The sequence below is a fragment of the Phycodurus eques genome, chromosome 7 (genome assembly GCF_024500275.1).
Source record: "Phycodurus eques isolate BA_2022a chromosome 7, UOR_Pequ_1.1, whole genome shotgun sequence".
Classification (NCBI taxonomy): domain Eukaryota; kingdom Metazoa; phylum Chordata; class Actinopteri; order Syngnathiformes; family Syngnathidae; genus Phycodurus; species Phycodurus eques.
In genome coordinates, this window is record NC_084531.1 from 19,961,379 (window position 1) to 19,983,516 (window position 22,138).

At 39.8% G+C, this 22,138-nt stretch overlaps 4 protein-coding genes across 5 annotated transcripts; 3 read left to right on the forward strand and 1 right to left on the reverse strand.

Moving 5' to 3' along the window:
- Positions 1-1,011: 1,011 nt before the first annotated feature.
- On the reverse strand, positions 1,012-9,666 carry lbhl (LBH regulator of WNT signaling pathway, like). 2 transcript variants are annotated; one of them, XR_009768943.1, is made up of 5 exons: positions 9,284-9,666; positions 4,818-4,893; positions 3,680-3,974; positions 2,470-2,546; positions 1,822-1,908 (listed from the first exon to the last, which is right to left on the reverse strand). XR_009768943.1 is itself a non-coding variant. In XM_061682241.1 (4 exons), the coding sequence occupies exons 1-4, from the start codon at positions 9,379-9,381 to the stop codon at positions 1,829-1,831; spliced, it is 549 nt and encodes a 182-aa protein (XP_061538225.1). In that variant the 5' UTR covers positions 9,382-9,666; the 3' UTR covers positions 1,012-1,828. The 2 variants fall into 2 exon arrangements, 1 of the variants encoding a protein (XP_061538225.1); XM_061682241.1 differs by lacking the exon at positions 2,470-2,546 and having other exon boundaries at positions 1,012-1,908.
- Positions 9,667-11,242: 1,576 nt separating this feature from the next.
- On the forward strand, positions 11,243-14,092 carry polr2i (RNA polymerase II subunit I). The gene is made up of 6 exons (XM_061681759.1): positions 11,243-11,426; positions 11,564-11,618; positions 11,832-11,905; positions 12,500-12,574; positions 13,666-13,717; positions 13,920-14,092. The coding sequence occupies exons 1-6, from the start codon at positions 11,365-11,367 to the stop codon at positions 13,980-13,982; spliced, it is 381 nt and encodes a 126-aa protein (XP_061537743.1). The 5' UTR covers positions 11,243-11,364; the 3' UTR covers positions 13,983-14,092.
- Positions 14,093-15,306: 1,214 nt separating this feature from the next.
- foxg1c (forkhead box G1c) lies at positions 15,307-16,298 on the forward strand. Its single transcript, XM_061682208.1, has one exon. The coding sequence runs from the start codon at positions 15,363-15,365 to the stop codon at positions 16,296-16,298; it is 936 nt and encodes a 311-aa protein (XP_061538192.1). The 5' UTR covers positions 15,307-15,362.
- A 2,167-nt stretch (positions 16,299-18,465) lies between these two features.
- On the forward strand, positions 18,466-21,068 carry snrpd2 (small nuclear ribonucleoprotein D2 polypeptide). The gene is made up of 3 exons (XM_061680956.1): positions 18,466-18,545; positions 20,384-20,563; positions 20,694-21,068. Coding segments are annotated over exons 1-3 (357 nt in total). The 5' UTR covers positions 18,466-18,543; the 3' UTR covers positions 20,869-21,068.
- The last annotated feature ends 1,070 nt before the right edge of the window (positions 21,069-22,138 follow it).

A 22,138-nucleotide genomic window follows, 5' to 3' on the forward strand; every position in this document is an offset into this window, starting at 1 on the left:
TATCATGTAACTGTCATGGTCTGTGTTTTGGTTTGGGTTGTGTTTAGTTTTGTTCCATGTTTTCCTGTGTTCCATGTTTGTCGTGTGCTCATTAAGTTGTTGTGTCCACCTGTTCTCGTCTACTTTGTGTCCACCAATCAGCTCTCTCCAGCCACTCATGTCTTGTCCAGGTGTTCCTCGTTGTCTCGTCTATCTGTTTGTATTTAGTTCCCTGGTTTCTTTCACTTCTTGTCGGTGCATTGTCGTTGTCACATGTCTTTGCCATGTCATAGTCATCAGTTGTCTTTATCATTGCGGTATGTCATTGTCAGATGTCATTTTCCCTATCTATTCCACGTCTTACTCACAGGTCATAGGTTGTTTCCAGTTTTAGATATTCAAGTGTTTCTTTGTTACTTTGGTTTGGTATCTGTTGTGGGACTTTGTTCAGTTTTCCCTTTTTGAAGATTAAATATTATTATTTTGAGACTCCCGCACTCCTGCCTTGCCTCCCTGCTTCCTTGCAATTGGGTCCACCATGTTCTTGCCTTGCGTTACTCGCCCTCGCCCTAACCACGTACGTGACAGTAACAAACAATCAAGCAATTAAAATGATTTTTATATGTAGCTATTCGGCAGGAATTTGCCCTCTGAAAATAATTTTACCCAAGTGTTTGATGAATCTGTATGTATGAGTACTTAAATAGATAGACTTTTCTACCATATTCAAATTTTTTTAGCTGTACCTGTACTGTGGCAGCATGTCGGACTAGTGGCAAACACATGTCCACCTCACGCTTCTGCCGTTCTGAATTCCAATCTCGGGTTTCTTAGAAACATGGTTGCTCATTCACAGCGGGGTGATTTCACAATGGAGCAGCGGAACTCACAGCAAAATGAGGCATCCTCTAAATTTTCCCATGAATCAATCACCAGAAAAAGTATGTAAAATAGATTACGAATGTATATTTTAAGAGAAATTCATATCATTCTTTCCATGCAAAGAACATTTGAAAGATGTAATGCAATGTATATAATTTTCATTTATTCAATTTATTCAAAATCATATTTTTGTGAATATCTATACATTACAAATCATGGATTGTGCAACTGGGGCAAAATATCTTAATTGACAGGTTTATTGCAATGATTTATACAGTGACATAATTATATGTACATTATATTCACAGGTCAGCCTAGACACAAACTCAAATGAATCTCCATAGCAATGCACAACTGTAGTTCTCAGTTTTATCTGAATTGATCTATAAACACGAGCTGCCTCTTTTAACTCAAAATGAAAGGACAGTTCTTAAAATGCTTTTACGTTACAAGCTTTGACCCCATATACACTGTATGATGTGACTGTTTCATGAGTGATAGAGATTTATCTTCTAAATATCCACAGAAGTCCCCATTGGGTTAGAAAACGGTTGATGATAGAGTTCAATAGGTTTAGGGATCTTTGGGGAACAGTACAATATGCAACACCAGCATGTCCTCTTTCAACACAAGCATGTCCTTTTTTAGCACTATGACTCACTGGCCTTCAAAAGTGGGAGTTAGTAAAATCACACATGAAGCAATGACTAAAAGTTGAAAAAAGACACAAAAAGGGTAATGTTCTGTGAATATTTGCATTTTACCATTTCTGTTTGTGTGATTATCTTCATCAGCATGTTGCCAAGTGTACAGACATGCCCATTTATGGCTTCTCTGTAAGCTTCACTGGCTGCTTATCAGCACTTGAGCATATTTTCCTTTTTCAGCAATGCTGTTTAGTCTTTCAGCTCACACGCATAATCTTTCATTGTCAGTGTCAACTTGTTATTGTTTCCTCACGGGGTCCTCAGAGGTTTCGGTTGAGGGCCGGAGCACAGCTTGGTGGAAGTGTGGGGGTGTCATCTCGAAACTCATCTGACTGTAGGTCTACAAAACAGAAAATTGGAAAGTGAATGGGAAAGGTGGCCAACTGGTTAGCACATCCCGCCCTCGCCTGTGTGGAGTTTGGATGTTCTTCCCGTGCCTGCATGGGTTTTCTCCGGGCACTCCGGTTTCCTCCCACATCCCAAATACATGCTTGGTAGGTTAATTAACAACTCTAAATTGCCCGTAGGTGTGACTGTGAGTGCGAATGGTTGTTTGTTTGTATGTGCCCTGTGATTGGCTGGCAACCAGTTCAGGGTGTACCCCGCCTCCTGCCCGATGATAGCTGGGATAGGCTCCAGCACACCCGTGACCCTAGTGAGGAGAAGTGGCTCAGAAAATGAATGGATGGATGGATTTTCCTACCAATGACTTTGGAGTAGGGCAGCACGGTACTGTAACTCACCTGCCTCACATTCAAAGGTTCTGGGTTTGAAACTCGGATCTGAACTTTTTGTGGAGTTTTTTTTTCTCCCAGTGTGTGTGTGGATTTTCTCCAATTTCCCAGTTTCCTCCTACATTCAAAGAATACACATTCTGCTTTTGATACAGCTGTATACAAACCACATGGTGATGGCGGTGAGCCGTGTACATTCCACCGCAAACACAGTCGAAAGCTGAGGCTGGCCCGCCTCAATCTCCTGAGGAATTAAAGGCATAGGTGACTCCTCCTGAAATCACCTACCATTGATCACACATTGATGTGGATGTTATTCAGCCATCCATTCATCCATTTTCTGTACCGCTTATCCTCACTAGGGTCGCGAGCATGCTGGAGCCTATCCCAGCTATCTTCGGGCAAGAGGCAGGAAGTTGCAGTTGGTGCAGACTGACCTCCACAGCAATGTGTAAAGGAAATGAAAGGGATAGTCATGGATTTTAGGAAGAGTAACTCCTCCCACACCCAACTCGCCCAACTCGATCCCTCCTCCAACTTTTATCAGCGTGTCTGTGGAAACAGTCCAAAGCTTCAAGCTCCTCAGAGTCTGGTTTTCCAGGGATTTTATGTCGGATCTGCCAATAACATAATGAAGCCGCACTAATGCCTTTTTTGCCTTGGAAGATTGAGGCAAGTCAGCTTCAGCTATCCAATCCTGTTATTTTCCACTGTGTTTATGGTGGAGAGTACACGGACCATCCTCCATCACCTTTGGCACGGCTAGTACTCTGCTGCCAACAGAAAGTCTGCCAAAAACTACCAACGGGATCACAAACGGCAGCCTCCCTCACATCAAAAAGCTGCCACATGAAAGTGTCACAATGTGTTAAATAACTATAATTCATTTGTACTTATTCGTAGTTGTTCAGTCAAAATTATTCAGATTCAGAGATCAATGTTCTCCCAAAAGATCTGGGAGAAAACACTCTATAAAACTTGAGAAAACCTTTCTGAAATGGTTAAAAATGGAAACAGGCATCATGGTGAGCAATGTGGTTATCACAATTGCCTCACAATTTTAAGGTCCAGGGTTCAGTCTTGGCTCAAACCTTCCTATGTGGAGTTGACATGTTTTCTCCGTGCTTGTGTGCATTTTCAGTGGGTACGCTGCCTTCCTCCCATGTTCCAAAAACATAAAAATTGAAGATTAAATTGTCCATAGGTGTGAAAGTTTGTGTGTGTGTGAAAAATGGGCTCTGCATTGACTGGCGACCAGTCCAGGGTGTACCCTGCCTCTCCCCCCAAAGTCCAGCTCACCTACGACACTAATGAGGGTATAGGTATAGAACCCCCTAAAACTAACCCTAACCCAAATCTAAAACATATCCAACTCACCAATGAGTGTCAATCCTTGCTGCTGGTTCAGAAAAACTGATGTTCTCTCCTCCTCATCCTCCTCTCCCCAGTCAGCAATGTTGGCTGGGGGGATGCACTGCTCCAAGAAGAGGTCCTCTTCATCCTCGCCCATGTCGATGTTTTCTGGGGGCCAGCGTAGTTCTCCGCTCTCCACCTCGCTCAACTCAGTGGGCTCCACAACGATGGAGGGTAGACGCTCCCTCTGGTGGTTCTGAGCCAAGCTGTTCAAAGACGTCTCTGGGCCAAGAACTACCTCGACTGGATCAGGGAAGATCTGTAGGAAGAGATGGGGGAGTGATCGAACACTTAACAGAAGCGTAGCAATTGAAGTAAGTTCAGCTGAGGGTAAGTAGGCATTTGTATTGTCTTAGCGTAAACAGTCTAACGAGTTAAATAAGAGACTGAAATTACCCTAACAGGTCAGTCAATGTTACATCTCTGTTATGATTTTGTCTTGCCTTATGCCTACTACCTCCCTTCTAAGCACAATAGGAACACAATCAAATGAGATCCAGTATACAAGCCATGAATATTTTATAATGAGCATCTACACCATAAAATTCATATTCTTTCGCTATGATAATGATAAAATACAATGGAAATATCAAAAGAAAGTGACTTGTGTCATTAAATGAGATGAAAGTAGTAATAACAGTTCTCAGTGTGATGCAGTGCTGTTCTACTCCACTGTAAACTATGATACACACATTGTCTAATGAATCCCTCTCTGACAGTGTCGGTCAAAAGTGAACATTTTCATTATAACTCATATTGCATGCATCTCATTAGATCGGATTGTACTTTGATGGAGACGCAAAAGTAAACCACTAACAAAAAGGTTTCCATGTGTCCAAATCCATCCATTTTCTACCAGTTATCCTGACCTTTAGCAAGAGGCTGTGTGCACCCTGGACTGGTAATAGGGCACACATGCAACAGGCAAACACTCATTCACACCTATAGGCAATTGACTGTATAGTCTTCAATTAATCTAACCTGCATTGTTTTCGGAATGTGAGGGGAAGCCGGAGTTCCGATAGAAAACCACATCACCACCGTGCCAAGTGTGGCATTTTGGAATTTTACGTCACATGACCAGAATAAAGATAACAGGTACCTGGAAAGGTAATCGTTTTTCCTTCCTTCGCAGATCTTCAGAATTTGAATCCTGACCGCTGAGCTCCTCCATCCCTCTGCAGACACATCAAAAGCATTATAACATAAAGTAGAATTGTGTACACCATAAAACAAAAGTATATTTACTGGATGTCAAAACCTTCCCAGAACACTTTCTTGCCTTAAAATAAAGTTTATCTCCTGGTGATCATGCCATCACCAACATAAAGCAGCAAAAAGGCTCACTGAGGTAGTTTCTAACAACTTTATGAAGCTTTCGACATAACCACAAGCAGTTTTTTGAAGTCACGTGATAAATTAATCTTAGAAACCTTCGTAATTAGAAGGAATGTCATCTGGGGGCCCTTCGGAAACCCCCAGAATCCAGAACTGGACTGGAAAGAAAATGCACTCTGTAACCCAAAACTGTGTGGTGTAAGTTACATTCCTCACTTCATGAAATTTGCAATAGTTTGGGATGGAAAAGATCATGCCATTGATGCTATTGCCATCAACACACACTTCCAAATCTGTGAGGCTCAGAAATTTCTTCACACAAGTTCTTGAAACATTTATTTTCATATAAAACGTTAAACAGCACATGTCGTCGTGTTTCAAGCTAAATCTCAGCTGCTCTCAGGCTCTGTGTTCCCAGGCTTGTGGTCATTGCTACATTTTTAAAGCTGCCAGACTAAGTGAATTACGTGGCTGTGCCTGCGTGTGTGTCATCACATGGTATCTCCTGTGACACACGCACACACTGCAGATTAGTGCAGAGTCAAACAGAGCTTTGCACAAAAATGGATTATGTCTGCTGCTGCTCATAATTCATGTTGTGACAACGAGCCATTCTGAACACATGCAATCCAAGCCCTCTGTCTAAAAGAGGGTAGGAGTGTGGCGGCCGCGTTTCATCTGCCACAGACCATTTGCTGCGCTCTCCAAACATGATAGTGGATGTGAGACACGCCAAGGTCCCCTGTTATCTTTAGTTCACGAAGATTCCTGATGTGGAGCCCGCGGTGTGTTCAGCAGACACTTTAAAAAGTAATTCATTCCAGCTCCATATAACTTCAATCTCTTTGGGGTGTACATAAAAACTGAGAGGGGGATAAAGAAAGACAGAGGATCTGTCTGAATCCTCTTTTTTTTATCCCTCACTACTTGCTTTTTCTCTTTTTTTATTGCCGTCTCTCTGGCTCTGTCCCTGCTTTACTCATACTTTGTTGACTTTCGGAGTCATGGTGTAACACGCAATCTGTTAAAATCGTGCTAACTCCTTAATGACATCTCAGCTGAAAGACAAATCTCATCTGTGTTACTTTATATAGAATCTTCTTTGGGGACTTTTTGCATGGCATATGGTAACAGCAAAATTTAGCTATAGCTATTTAGAAAGATATGTTTTGAAGTCTACCAATAACCTCTATATTTTGGAGATATTTTGTTACTGAACAAAAGAACAGAGATTATTGAGGAATGTAGCAACTATGGCTCCAATGAATGGTTATTTTAATAACTGATTAATCTGTCAATTATTTTTTTTGATTAATCAACAAATGAAATGATAAAAACATTTTTAAATTTACATTTCTTTATTAAAAAACGGCATTATGTCAAATTAACAGTGCAGAAAATGCACAAACATAAATTGGTTGTGTTTCAGCGACTCTTTTGGTACGTAATGTCAGAATATAAGCAAAAATGTTCATCATTGTTTTCCGAAGTAAAAGCAGATCTTCGCAAATATCTTATTGTGATTAAACACAAAAATAGCTCTGCTTGCATGGAGGACTACAGAAATCTGAGAATATTTACAGTTGAGTGGCTGAAAGTCCGAGGATTTGGACAATCTTAAGTTAAACAATGTCTGCAAACGATTAATCGATTATCAAAATGGTTGATTTATTTGATAATCAATTAGTTGTCGATTAGGCGAAAGGATGGAAGACTGGTTAGCACATCTGCCTCACAGTTCTGAAGACCCGGGTTCAAATCCGGCCTCGCCTTTGTGGAGTTTGCATGTTCTCCCCATGCCTGCGTGGGTTTTCTCCAGGTACTCCGGTTTCCTCCCACATCCCAAAAACATGCGTGGTACATTGATTGAAGACTCTCAATGGTCCGTAGGTGTGACTGTGAGTGCGCATGGTTCTTTGTCTATATGTGCCCTGCGATTGGCTGGCGACCAGTTCAGGGTGTACCCCGCCTCTCGCCCAGAGTCAGTGGTTTATTTATAAACGGAGCATGTCAGCATGTATCTGTACTCACATCGATTATGAGTGTATTATATCAGGGCATGTAATGCCTTACTGGGTGATGTACACACAATAGTAACTATTTACGACCTAAAGATGTAGGTAAATACAATTCAAAAGACAGTATGGCCGTACAAGCCATAATATTAGGTACACCTGCACAGACACTGCAATGCAATGCAGTTTTTACACCCCTGCAAACTACACCCACAATTATGCTGTAAGTATGCATATATTTTGATCAAGTTTCTGTACAGTGAACACCCCCTCTTAGCAAGGAATATTGACCGAGCCCGGCCATGAATAGCGAAAATCTCCAAGTAATTGATGCCCCAGCAAAAAAGTTTTATTCTGTACTATAATTGCCTATAGATGCCACAAGATTGTGGCAAAGGACTACTATTGTCCTAAATAAAGCTCCTGTACTCACTTCAACATAATTCCTTGGCAACAAGATGCCACAAGTTGGCGCCACAGCAATACTGTTATTGCTTTGACCTGAGCACAAAAACAGCAAATAGGTTTTTCAGCAAATAATGGCAGCTAGGTTCCCTCCAATTTCACTCTTTTGATAAATGGACTGCACTCATATAGTGCTTTATCTACACCATCACAGTGCCCAAAATGCTTTACAAAGCCTCAGATTCACCCATACATTCATACAGCAATGGGTGGCTGCTGCCATGCAAGGCACTGCCAGGCCCACTGGGAGCAAATTAGGTGTTCGACATACGGACAGTCGGAGCCAGGATTTGAACCGGCGACCCACTCTACTAACTGAGCCACAGCTGCCCATATATTTGTATATTTCAACGCAATTTCATTCCCAGGTTTTTGAAAGACGAGCAAAACTAAAGCAAATAAACAATCCAATAAAAGTTATTTAAATCTTGAGGCACGGCAAAAGAGGATTGGAATGGAATCGTATAATAAACATACCGTAACCCCAATTTCTGAGGGAAGATAACTTTTTTTGATACAATTTAACAGTTTGCTTGTTTCTGGAAAAACCAGACCCCTATGGTGAACACAAAAAAAATTTGACCTTGGACTTATGTTTTGGACTTTTATTGCTGCTGCTGATGATGATGAAGATAAAGATGATGATGATGATGATGATGATGATGATCATGTTGCTGCTGCTAGTCTAGTTTGTTGTTCAAATATTTGATTTCAACCAAGTAACAAACTGTATGTTTTTTACACTTGTAAAAATTAAATAAATAATAATATGGAAACTCTCGAATTGTAGGAGTGCTGGGATTCAATTTAAGTGTGCTTCAGCACCCCCAAAAATGGGCTACAAACGCCTATGGTTCCCTCAAATACATAAATCAGTGAATCGGCAAATTTGCAAATACGCTGTGGTTCACTGTATTTAGACTGTGTTTGATTGCGTTGTGTCTCAGTAAAAAGCTCTTAGCTTTTTTGAGGAAGACGAGGACAAGTGTTAGTCAGATAACACATTTCCTGTTAACTTCCCTTTCACCCTCTTTTTGGTCAAGCTGAGCTTGTGTGGAGTTTATGTGAACGTTCATGCTACTTTCAGGCAAGAATTAATTATATTGCAAATGAAGAAACACTGCTTGGCCAAAAACCAGGACACTCATCTGTTCTCATCCCAAACGGATCAGCTTTGGAGCGGACGCTGCCATTTTTGACCCACTTGTGGAATGTGCACAATACAACAAAAGCAATTTCTGATATGATACTGATGACAAGTGTGTCACACTAAGCTGTTTGTGTGCCACCTGGGATGGAAACTTACAGGAGCTATTATGAAGAAGCTTAGCATTCATGTAATCCCCTTCATACACACTCTCTCTGAACACCTGTATGTTTCCACTCACTCCACACTCAGTGTTTACAGTGCAAAAAAACACTAAATGAGGACCGAAACAATAGCAGCAGAGCTGCTGTATAAAATAAATTGTGCCAAGACTACATATGCTTACATAACTACATAATTTTCTTTTAAACAATCTGTCTCATGAGGAGGGCAGGAATTTATATATATATATATACACAGTAATATTATCATAATAGGATAAGTGGCAACCCAGGACTGAGATTATCATTATCATTTTTTTCTATAATGTTAGATGTAACATAAAGCTTTTTGCATCAAGGATGACCTGTCCAATTTGGTTTCAAACTAAGGTCAAATATGAAAATTCTGCCGCCATTATAACAAAACCATGCCTCCTCTTACCCTTCATTTGCTGTCAGATAGCTGTCATCTTCTTCTCCATCTTGGCACAGATCCACCGTGGTGAAGACTGGCTCTTCCAAAGTGGGCACACTTTGCATAATGGGGGGTCCAGAAGGAGCTGAGCAGCTCCCGCAGCATTCCCCCTCTGCGGAGCTCTCAGCGAGCTTGTTGGTGTCCAGGACGAGGCCTGGATGCAGGCTTTCCACACTCTCGGAGATGTTCAGGAGATGAGGATGCAGGGGGGGCTATGTGCGTGATGACCTTCCTCCGGTTAGGACAGCACCTGCCTCACTTGTGCGGCTTCAATCCAACTCCCCCAACATGTGCTCCCTTCGAACTTCCCTCCTTGTGTCAGTCTCATCATCCTCCCTCTCCCAGCCCGACCCACAATCAGGCTTTGGATTAGCGTCTCTTTCGATTACACCAGCTTGATGGGTGACGTCAGCCAGGCTTGACAGTCCCCTCTGATGAGTTGGCACAGTGCATCGTTGGTGCAAGTGCAAGGGCACACAGATGGTGAACACTGTTGATGAAGGCCAACCTGACTCCAGAGTTGCATGACTGCTGGCATGTAGCTCAAACATTTTGCAACTTATTATGCTGCTTTGTTTGAGTCCCTCCATCTTCTTTTTTAAGAGATCCCTTGGTCTCATTCTAGCAATCTGAACTCTCAACTTCGTGTGCCGCTGCACTGTCAGTGGATTTAGATTTGGATGATTCATGGAATTAGCTCAGGGATCAAGGACTCAGCCTTGGGGAAGGGAGAGAGGGGGATATATAACGGGCAGCAGCTACTGCTAAACAGACAGAGTTCTATGGACAGCAGTGTATGTAATCCCTTCTGTAGGCTATCTATGGAAAAACAAGGTAATCAAAGAAACAGCACAAAGTAATATCCTGTCTGTTTTATTTAGGTTTTTTTTTCCATTAAATCAATTAACAAACAGTACATTGCATGTTAGGGACTTTTTAGGGAACTGCATCATTTTCGTAAGGTGTATCCCATGTTACTTTAACATCAATTAATTTGCATTAAACGTTTATTTTTTTACCACAATAGACAGACCTGTGCAACATTTTTTGTATATTTTAAATAAATAGCTTGACTGTGGGCTGACTGTGGGCTGATTCACAGTATGTTTATCAGAAAAAAAGTGGGAGGAAGTAGAAGTCAAAGAAGGAAGTAAGATTGTATGTTTTTTCTGAGTCTTACAGAGTGTACATCTCCAGTCAAGTTACACACAACCAATGTTTCCTTTCCATGTTTATTTTTCATTATTTAACATAATGTATTTTATTACATATCATTTTATCATTTATTTTAAATCACAATATTGCATATTTATATAAATTATAATATTATTCATACGGATATTTACCACACGGCAGGCATGTATAGGTGCATTTCAATAAATTTGAATATTGTGGGAATTTTATTTCAGGAGTTCAAACCAAAAAGTGAATTTCATACAATATAGATCCACTACACACACTGAAGAAATATTTCATGATTTTAGTTTTTAAATTTTAATGATCATAGTATACAACTAAGGTTAACAAAGTTATATATTTCTTTAAAAAATATATTTCTTTTATATATTTATATATTATATATATTTATATATTATATATTATTTTATATATTTCTTTAAAAAAAATAATAATAACATTAAATAAGAAATATGGCATTGTTATTTTCAACACTGTATAGAAATTAGGTTGCATTTGGCTGTTTTAAGTACTTTACAATCGTTTTAATGGGTCTATATGGTGTATAAGTTTCAAATTAAAATATAGTACATGTAGTGTATGTTAATAAATGAACTTCCTCGAGGAGTACCGTCACGGTTTCCTCATTGTTGAATATGACTTCCGTTGCAAGTGTTACCTCCAACCACTGGAGGGCGATGTCCCAATAGAAAGGCTTTCAGAAAATTACACGCATGCGCACTTGTTCTGTTCTCGAAGCGGTAATGGCTATGCTGTGCTCGTCTCAAGGCTAGAGAAACCTTGTAACGTCACTGAAATCGGTTTACTTTCGATAGCATTTTATTTTTTATCCTCAAACAACAGTCCTTCAAATGGATTTGGAAACCGGGACATACGAGCCCGGCTTTGTGGGGATCCGCTTTTGTCAAGAATGGTGAGCTTGTGTTGCGTGTGTAAACAAGCGAGTTTCCAAAACGTGAAAGCTACGCGGAGGGATTTTGAATAACTGCATCATCTGTGGTAGATATTTCAATTGAGGGGTTGTCTTATTAGATCTGCTTTATTTTTCAGTAACAATATGTTGTATCCAAAAGAAGATAAAGAGAATCGGATCTTGCTCTACGCGGTAAGTACGTGGGAGTTTATTGCTCCAGTCACATAACATAATAGATGCTAAATCAGTTCTTGTCGGTACGTTCACTCGATTAAAGTAATTCCAAAATGTCCAAACCAAACTCCATAATCTGAGATTACTTCAGAAACGCATACGGCTGCTCGTTGATCATGCAAATATCAGAATTTATGAGTTTATGAGTTTTGAAATCATCCCCTCTCACAGTGTAGGAATTGTGACTACCAGCAAGAGGCGGACAACAGCTGTATTTATGTCAACAAGATTACCCATGAGGTTGAGTAAGTATGAACAATGTTGTAGTTTCAACTGTGTATTTTGATGTGTGCAAGTAAACGCACTTTAGAGTGGCTGTTTATTTTCTTGTTAAAAGCAAACACCCGTTTTGAAAAGAAGTTCAAGTTCACTTATTTAACTCTTTACCTATTTACAATCTCTGGCGTGCTCTAAGTATGTTTTCTCCTTTTTGTTGTGCTTACTTGTTTAAGGCTGTTTAAATAAAAAAAAAAGGGTAGGAGGACCCGGGTTCAACTCTGGCCTCCCGTGTGTTGATTTTGCATGTTCTCCCAATGCGTCCATGAGTTTCCTCCCACATCCCAAAAACATGCAGGGTAGGGTAATTGAAGACTCTCAATTGTCCGTAGGTGTGAATGTAAGTGAGAAAGGTTGTTTGTTTATATGTGCCCTGCGATTGGCTGGCAACCAGTTCAGGGTGCAGTCCGCCTCTCGCTCAGACTCAGATGGGCTCGGCTCCAGCACGCCCGCCACCCTAGTGAGGATAAGCGTAAGTCTATCCATCCATTTACCAAACGTAAATGGATGGATAGACGTTCTTCACTATTCACCAACATTTATCCTCTCCCCCCTTTCTGCAGTGAATTGACACAAATTATTGCTGATGTATCTCAAGATCCAACGTTACCAAGGACAGAAGACCATCCCTGCCCCAAGTAAGTTTTAACCATTGTATATCAATCTATACAGTACTTAACAGAAATAAATCCTCTCCCTTTGAATAGTAAGTTTATCCTTTTTTCTTGATGATACATTGACACACGCATTGTCAAATTCTTGTGAATCTGATTTTTTTCATCTAAAATTTAGCTTGCGTGCAGCTTTTTGCAACATTGGCAGTTTCATGTGTACACATTGCCAAAGCACATTTGCGATCGATGGCCAACATTTCTGAGAATATTTTGTGGTAGATATAGTCTGCCACAAAAAAAACATTGATTCTGTTGGGAATCTCAAGATTTTCTTTCAAATCTGTTTGCCTGTACTCGTTTATATTGAGCACTGTACTACCTTGTTTGAACATCAGCGGAAACTTTGCTCAGCAAAGAATTTATCAAAGATAGTTATTTATAAAAGATTCATACCTTCGCTGTCAGGCTGAAATCCCGTATGCTGAATTATGGTCGATTTCATATTTTTTCACAAATCGCTACTATCGCTGTTTCCCTCGCTTCGTCTATTATTTTCTTTCTTTCTTTTTTTTTATTTATTTAATTTGATATTGTTTAACCGGGAAGCCTCTGAGATTACAAATCTCCTTTCAAGAGTGTCCTGGTCCAAGGCAACAAGTAGTCATGGAAGCAACATACAGACAAACATAAACAATACAAAATAAATACATAAGGCACATCAACATATCCAGTGAAATCTGAAAAGTTCTTCCAGGAAAGCATTGAGAACCTCTTTCATCATAATCCAACCCCTCTCAATTGACTTTTAATTTTTTTTTAAAGGGATCCGGTCCCTTAGGCCCAATTTTTCCTACAAGAGGTTCCATGCTGTAGGAGCCGCATGTCTAAAAATCCCTTTCCCCATTTCAAGACGTACTTTAGGGACCGCAAAAACAGGTCTTGTGAATGACTAACAGAACTATTAACCAATTTAAAGTGGTAAAAATAGCTTGAGAACAAGTCCATTGATGCTCTTGAAGGCTCAAAATGTATTTACGTTGTGGAATTACTCAGGAGACGTAGCACTGAATTGTTTGCATGTTATAACGCTGCGTTTGCGCCGGCTCTCTCCCCAGATGTGGTCACAAGGAGGCAGTGTTCTTCCAGTCACACAGCATGAAAGCTGAGGTAATCATGTCCTCATATAAAGAACTAACTGATCATTTATTGAACGTCTTATGTTTTTGTTATATCCCAACTTTTTGGGTCCAGATATGTGTTACAGTACCATAAATGATCAGGGGATGTTCGTTGGGATACATTGTGGTCTTTAAGTGAAGTATTCTACAGTTTTCATTTCTGATTATACATTGTGTGCCTCCCTACACAGGATGCTATGAGACTGTACTACGTTTGCACAGCCCCTCACTGCGGACATAGATGGACAGAATAGTGTCCTTGGCATCTTTATCAGACATCTTGTGAATATTGTTTGTTCTTCATTCCTTCTTACTAGCTGTCTTTTCCACCCAGTTTTGTTATTAAACAATGACTTGTTTCTAATATAGACTTGGTATCATTTTATCGACAGAATTGGACATTCTATGGTCAACGTGTCAACCATTACCTTCTTTACATTAGTTTAAAATGTGACCGTTTACATTATACGGTTATTGTAGAAATGGACTAAATGCCAGTTACCATTCCTGAGCTTAATTCTTCACAAACTGCTGCTTTTTCCTCATTAAGTGACGCTTACGGTTTAAAAGCACATGCAAATTAGATTGCACAAAAATTAACTCCGCCTCATAGCGTAGAGGTCGTGGGTTCCAATCTGGGCTGCAGGCATCTGGGCTGTGTGGAGTTCTCCAGGTACTCCAGCTTCCTCCCACATTCCAAAAACATGCATGGTAGGTTAATTGAAGACATTAATTTGTCCGTAGGTGTGAATGTGAGTATAAATGGTTGTTTGCTTATGTATGTGCCCTCCGATTGGCTGGCGGCCAGTTCAGGGTGTACCCTGCCTCAGAGTCCAGAGTCAGATGGCATAGGCTCCACCACACCTGCGACCCTAGTGAGCATACGCGGTATAGAGAATGGATAGATGGATAAATTTTATGTGGTTATGCTCTCAATATTAGGTACACCGTTGCAATACAGTGGTCAGCCAATGTATATAAACAAATTCAAGGAATTTTATTGTCATATGAACACATTTGCACATGATATGGCACAAAATTCGATACCTGAGGTCCCCAATTAGCCCAATAAGTCCCAAGAATTGTGAAAATGTAAGTAGAATTGAAAAAATAATAAACAAAAATGCTTATCTACATTGGTGAGTGTGTGCAAAGATGTAAATGCAGCGAGGACGTGGATGCAGCAGAAATACAAATAAATGCAACAGGCTTGAATTGCACGTGATATTTACATGCTCATTTGTACATGAAAAATCAAATAAGCATGTTGCCTATTCATTATTCATGGACGAAAAGCCACAATTTAGCTTTTACATTACATGTCCAGTATACTGTCAGGCCCTCAAATGTCCTTTGTAGGTATGGGGGGGAAAGGGGTCAATTAGGATGCCCCCCCCCCCCCCCCCAAAAAAAAAAAAAAACAGCCAATGAATATGTCACGTGGCAAGTTTGTAATTTTGGCACATTTGGCAACAAGTGTGATCACGTCATGCGCCTTTGGTACCGCGCTGCTTCCCCCCCCCAAAAAAAACAAAAGAGGCAGTCTGAGCTCCTGAGCCACTTTGAATCAAGACTTTGTCCTCACCACACGTCTTCTTGCAACCGCTCTTGTAATTGATTTTCCCAGTCCAAACATGGAGACTTCCAAGACTCCGCAGGGTTTTTGCAACAAGTCTTCATTCAGCATCAGCAGCCTGTTGTGGAAGAACGGCGAGACATCCAGCCTCGAAGACCGGAGCGCACCTGTCGATAGTAACCCAGTGATGAATGATCAAGGCGAGAAAAGCGGCCATAAAGCGGACAAACCTCCCTTCAGTTACAATGCCCTCATTGTGATGGCCATCCGCCAAAGTCCGCAACGACGTCTCACCCTGAGCGGCATCTACGAGTTCATCATGCACAACTTCCCCTTCTACAGACACAACAGACGCGGATGGCAAAACTCCATACGGCACAACTTGAGTCTGAACAAGTGTTTCGTCAAAGTGCCGCGCCATTACGACGATCCTGGTAAAGGCAGCTACTGGATGCTGGACTCGTGCAGCGAGGACGTCTTCGTCGGAAGCACCTCCGGAAAGCTACGGCGCAGGACCACACTTGGTCCCGGAACCGGGACCTCGTTTGCACCCAAAGGAGCTGAGCTTCGCGTGATGTCCACCAGCTCCTTTTACTGGCCGGTGCCACAATTTATGCCGCTCCCAGCACCAGTGGAAGCAGAGCATCGCGTCAGCGCGCACCCTCGCTCGTCACGACCCGTGTGCGCGAGCCCAGGCGGTTCCGGTACGAGCAGCTTTGTGCAAGCCCGCCACGAGATGTCCTATGTTGGACTCAGCTGTGCGCAAACCGCATGGCGACGACAATCTGGCACCGACTCGTTCTCCACATCCATCCCGACCTGCAGCACCTGTTCTCTGCAAGATCAAAGTTCTCTCCGCATGATCTCAGGGCGAGCCAACTTCTTCTACACCAACAAAATGCCGTGTTATGACTCAAAGTCAACCAACAAGACGCCCCACGGACAATTTCTGCCAAGGAGCAGTCACTCGGAACGGTTCAATAATGTTTTTTAATAGATTATGGCCCCCGAATGAAGTTTTAAAACTTAAATGGCTTCAAATAGGGGGGAATTTTTTAAATGTAAATATATATATATAGTTTGTGTGTGTTTGTGCTCGAGTTCTGAAATAGTTTGAAGTGTATCGATTTTTGTTTAAATTCCAATAATTTTTAGTTAGTTGTTAAAAGTATAAAATATCTGATGAAAATGCTCAATTTAATGGTACGATTGATATTCATTTGTTTTAAGACTAATAATCTATACCATTTGCATCTGTATTGAAAAATAAACCAAAAAAAAAAAGACAAAATTTAATCTGTAGGCTACCTTTTTTATCCGTAAACAAATACTACATAGGCATCCTTTGGCATTGTTTTTAATGCAAATAAAAGGAATTAAATCAAGAAATCTAAGTTAAAAACTAATATGTGGCATGAACTTTAATCATGTAAAAGCTTTGGTCTTGAATTGGTTAAAATCTGAAGTGATTGTAGTGTACAGTCGGCTATATGGCTCATTAAAGGCTCAATGTTGTGACGTTTTTGTGTGTGTTGTTAAATTTGTCACTGCTGAGCACAAAGAAGGGCTTGAAGGCTGTTTTGGTGAGCACCAGTTAAAAACAAATTTTGTGTATGATGAAATTATTTGTAATGTGACTGGCTGTACATTGTGCATTTTTCTGCATTATAAAAAAAATTAATCTTTCATTACCATTTTATGTCAACCTATTCCACATGGTTGTATTTTGTTTTAGTAAAATAATCATTTTGATTTAAAGAGTCATGAATGTGCTGTTCATGGGAAGTTTTTAATTTTAGAATAGTCTTATTATTTCATGAACGTTTATATTGCTAAATACTAATACTGTATCATAATTTAGTGAGTGAGAAAGGGTGTTAAATTGCAGCAGTTTTGCCTATATGAATTTTCATTACACCTGTAAAAGAAGGATGAAGTAACAATGTTGATTTTTTTTTCCATCATTGACGATTTGTAGGTTTGCATATTAATCTATTTTCTACCCATAGTGTTATTAGATATACAGTATTTATTATCATTATGCCTGAAACAAATTAAGTGGTGGAAAAGTGTTAATAGTAAACCTGCATGAGACACTTCTTATATAATTACGAACATTCATATCAATCTGAATAAAGTACATTTATAATACAGGGTATAAATTGTTCACTATGTTTTGTGGTTTTGGGTGAATGTCTTTGGACTATTTAAATCAGGAAAGTCTGATATTTGCAGAATTGGAACACATTTCGATTGCTACAAATATAAAGAACAACACTGAGGTTTTTTTTTTTCAGGGCTGCTGAGAGCATCAGTTTGAGATCTAAATCAAACTCACACTCAACAGCACACAGGCTGTTATTATCCACACAAAGTGGTCTCAACTGGTTTATCTGCCACCTTTTGATGCTGTGGTGAATGGGGTGCACACTCTCAGCCGCCTGGCTGTCTCCTACCAGAAAGCTAATCTCTTCATGTCTCATGACAAACTTTGTGGGTAACGTAGTCTGGATCCCCAATCTCTCTTGTGTCATTGGTCACTCACACGTACATTTTCCTCAGTTCTTGTTGTGTCTCAGCAGAAGAAGAAAAAAGACTAATCTGTTTGGGATTTTAGTATCAATTTGACAGTTTTTTTCTGGATTACTTAACTGAAGGTATAGGTGTGGTTGGTGCATCTACACGGGTTTAAACTATGAGTAGTTTGCTCGTTTGCCTCACTGTCAATAATTCACTAGTTCGAATATCAGCTCAGGCCCTCCTGTGCGGAGTTTTGCATTTTCTGTAGGTACCATCTCCGGGATGTTTGTCTGTGATATGTGCTCCGTGACTGTCTGGTGACCAGTCAAGGGTGTGACCCCCATCTCGCCCAAATCAGATGGGATAGGCTCCGGTTCACCCGCAGGCCACAACCATGAGGGCAAGTGCAAAAATCTCAAATTTAAAGGCATTTAGTGTTTGTCAGATCGAGGTTAGCATTGTTTAACAATATTTATCTAACAATATATCAAATACAATAAAGAGTGAAATATACACCGAAATACATATTGTATCATTAGATCGAGGTTTGCAGTGCAGTACATTTTGAAACAGTGACGTACTAAAACAACCCGGACGTTGTGGAAATTTCAGGCGCGTAACACCCGGAAGTAGTTCAGTCCCCACGCGATCAAGTAGGAATCGTTGCACTGACGGTGGGAGTCGGAACGTGAGCGCTACAAATACATTGATCAGCAATCATGTGGGTATTTTTGGTTGTATAAAAGACCGTGGAGACGCGCTAATAACTACACTCGTAGAGTTTCCATTCTAAAAAAAAAAAAACTAACATCGTTTGTAATTGTAGTGATATTTGTAAATGTTAGCAGTGCTGCCAGTATTAGCAAAGGCCACATAGCCGGAGCTAACCTGTTCTTTGTATACCATTTAGGTCCTATTATCATTTAGTACTCTATGGCTGTGTCCGCTTTGTTTATAAATATATGGAAAAGAGAGCGCTTAACTCTCACAACGCTTTAGTTTCAACTTTCAAGGTCCGAAGAACACGACGCTCATCTTTTTCGTATGCTAATAGATAATGCTACTAGTAGCATTACTTAAGTCATTTCTGCGAGCATTTTGATATTCTATTGAGAGCTTTTATGGCGATGATATTCTGTGTTTTATGAATTTACATTCGCTCGATATAGGATTAAATATGTTGTTTATTATTATGTGTCTGTAGTAGTGGGGTGGCTAGATTTCATTTTCTGCTGTTTGTAGCACCATCGCAAGTTTGGTTATGAGCATCTCAGATATCAAACTTTATATTTCAAGTACCACCTCCTAACTTCCCAAATATCATCATCATTACAATATATAAAAAAATACAGTAACATAATAAGCATTACAAAAAAGTGGTAGCTATAATACTTAAATTTATTGTTCTTAGCTACTGTAACATTAACACTGCTGTATAAATATAGGAAATTAAAGAAATAATGGTTCGAACAAAATGTATTGTACATCAGTTAAATGAAAGCAAAGATTAAATGCAAATGTGTTGTACTTTAAGATAAATACAGCTGAACTTAAAAATGTATTGAATTTCAGAAGTAAGCAATGTACTGTGGTGAATTTAAAAAAACTTTTAAGATGGTATTCTGAATTGATATAAGCGTCGTTCTAATGTTTGATTGTATTGTTTTTAAATGTATTGGTTTGTAAATGTATTTGATTTAGTGATTCTTTTGCATACCACTAGAGGGAACCTGGTAATCGGTGGGAACCAGTTCCACACTTAGCTATACCTTGGAATTGTTAGCTGAATTTTGCGATGCATGCACAAGAAATTTGTTCTCTGCATTTTACCCATCACAGTGAACACATACACATGTTAGTGGAACACACTGGAGCAGGGGGCAGCTGAAGTACCCGGGGAGAATTTCAGGGTATTCGTGTCTTGCTCAAGGACAACACAGCCGTGAGTCCGGGGGGGTGGTCCAGTCGGGTTCTTGAACCTAGGTCCCCCACGGTGGCAGGCGATGATCTTAACCATTGGGCCACGGCTTCTGAAAGCTTAAAAAAAAAAAAGAGTAGTGGAAGAACATTGTGATAGAACTTTATAAAAGTGTTTCATGAATTAGGAAGATTATATGCCTGTGAGCATTGTTATATTATCTGTCTGTATGTGTAACTAGAGAGTTAGAATAACCCTGTTTTCAGGGTTTGGTCACGTGGCCTATGCAACGTTCGCAGGGTTAGTTGTGACATTAATTTCAGTCGGCACAAATTGGTAATGTTGGCTGAAATGGCTTCACCGTGAGATTGCTGGAGATAGTAAAATTATAAGTCTTATTCCACAAATGTATTAACCACAATACTGTGTTTTGTTGAGTGGCGACACATACAATATATTCGTGCAAAAAAAAAAAGTATTTCCCCTTCAGCGAATCACGTATATTATGCTTAGAATTGTAATGTTATATAATTATAATGATATAACTATAGTCAAATGAATGTACAGTGTTTATTGTCCAGATTTAGTGTGACTGATTCAGTATGTAGTTAATTACACTTTTTTTGGTGTTGTTTTTGTAGGAGTTTGTTAACAAAGCCCAAGTCGGAAATGAGCCCAGAAGAGCTCCAGAAACGTGAAGAGGAGGAATTCAACACAGGCCCCCTGTCGGTGCTCACCCAGTCGGTCAAGAACAACACACAAGTCCTCATTAACTGTCGCAACAACAAAAAGTTGCTTGGTAGAGTCAAGGCTTTTGACAGGTACCAACCAAATTATGGCATACATCTTTTTGGGGGGTAGAATTAATTTTGGGTGAGCACATTTTTAAGTAGATTTTTATTGATGTCAGATTTAAGCTGTGTGGGGTTTTTTTTTTAATCATTGTCTCAGGCACTGCAATATGGTCTTGGAGAACGTGAAGGAGATGTGGACTGAAGTTCCCAAGAGTGGCAAAGGAAAGAAGAAGTCAAAACCGGTGAATAAGGATCGCTACATCTCTAAAATGTTTCTTAGAGGGGACTCTGTCATTGTTGTGCTGAGAAATCCTCTCATCACAGGAAAATGAACTAAATGGTGTTCTGTGGATTTGCCCAGGGTCTATCTTTGTTTTTCATGCAAAAAGTTTTTTTTTTTCATAATTTTTTTGTTGTTGTTGTTTCCCAATGTTTAAGGCAAAGTGCCCAAAGAAAATAAGGATTTGATTTGTATACAGATAGCTTCTGTATTTTTCAATTTAATAATAAAAGTGAAAGTAATTGCAGCTTACATTGTGTCACGATTTGTGTTTTTCTTCAATTCCGTTCATAATTTCTGAGACATACAGTATAATGAAATGTATTGCTTCTTTTTCAGCCCGCTATTCAATGGCTATATAGCAAACTAGCCGGTTATGCGCCCTCCGGGTGCCTTAACCCTCTAGTTCCTGCAGAAACCCCAATACTCCAAACATCATGAATAGTTCACATGCAATAATAATGTACACAGTTCAAGGTTTTATTGCAATGCTTCAGGATAGACAATATTTTTTGTCATCTTATTCTCTGCCAGTATACACAAATCATTAGATCTGCCAACCCTTGAGCAACTAACATGAAACTGACCATGAGAAAAACATGGAGAATGCAAATCAAATCCAGCAACTTTCAAAGACTCACCTTGTGACTTGTTGATACTCATTGCAAAACAAATTGGTATTGGAAACTGAAGCATTCTGAATTGAACTGGTAAATCATTATAAAATGGTATTCGGGGTAGAAATGCTGTCTCACCTTTAGTACCTGTGATAATAATAGCTTCAAGCACGTTAGGCAACGTCTATATACTTAAAAGCACAAAAGTTTGTGTGTTGTGGTTGGATTTGCGCTCTCAATGATTTTCTCATGGTTCATTTTTATGTTGGTTGCTCAAGGGTTGTCAGAGCTAATCATTTGTGTATACTGGCAGAGAATAAGATGACAAAAAATATTGTCTATCCTGAAGCATTGCAATAAAACCTTGAACTGTTTGATGTGTACAATATTATTGCATGTGAACTATTCATGAGGTTTGGAGAATTGAGCTTTCCGCAGGAACTAGAGGGTTAAGGCGCCCTAAACCGCTAGTCTACATACTTAAAACTCAAAAGTTTTGTGTGTCTGTTTTCAAAGAACTTTCTAGAGCAAAAACGTTTTCTTGCATGTTTTTGAATGTTTTTGCACGTTCCGGCACGTTTTGCAATAAGTCCCCCCCCCTTATAGTACATGTTTCTGCATGTTTTTTACATGTCCTTGGTTGCATGTAATAGTAAGAATTACCTGTCATGATATGTATTATTAGTTTGGTATTTAAAGAGGTCG

Bases quoted from the DNA above. Each gene is read 5' to 3' on its own strand.
- lbhl (XM_061682241.1), bottom strand. From the start codon at position 9,381: ATGCAAAGTGTGCCCACTTTGGAAGAGCCAGTCTTCACCACGGTGGAT. The intron at 3,975-4,817 runs GTACCTGTTATC...CTCTTCCTACAG, and splicing joins AAAAACGATTACCTTTCCAG to ATCTTCCCTGATCCAGTCGA. The intron at 1,909-3,679 runs GTGAGTTGGATA...TCTGTTTTGTAG, and splicing joins GCAAGGATTGACACTCATTG to ACCTACAGTCAGATGAGTTT.
- polr2i (XM_061681759.1), top strand. From the start codon at position 11,365: ATGGATTTGGAAACCGGGACATACGAGCCCGGCTTTGTGGGGATCCGC. The intron at 11,906-12,499 runs GTAAGTATGAAC...CCCTTTCTGCAG, and splicing joins AAGATTACCCATGAGGTTGA to TGAATTGACACAAATTATTG. The intron at 12,575-13,665 runs GTAAGTTTTAAC...CTCTCTCCCCAG, and splicing joins GAAGACCATCCCTGCCCCAA to ATGTGGTCACAAGGAGGCAG.
- foxg1c (XM_061682208.1), top strand. From the start codon at position 15,363: ATGGAGACTTCCAAGACTCCGCAGGGTTTTTGCAACAAGTCTTCATTC.
- snrpd2 (XM_061680956.1), top strand. The intron at 20,564-20,693 runs GTACCAACCAAA...TCATTGTCTCAG, and splicing joins AGAGTCAAGGCTTTTGACAG to GCACTGCAATATGGTCTTGG.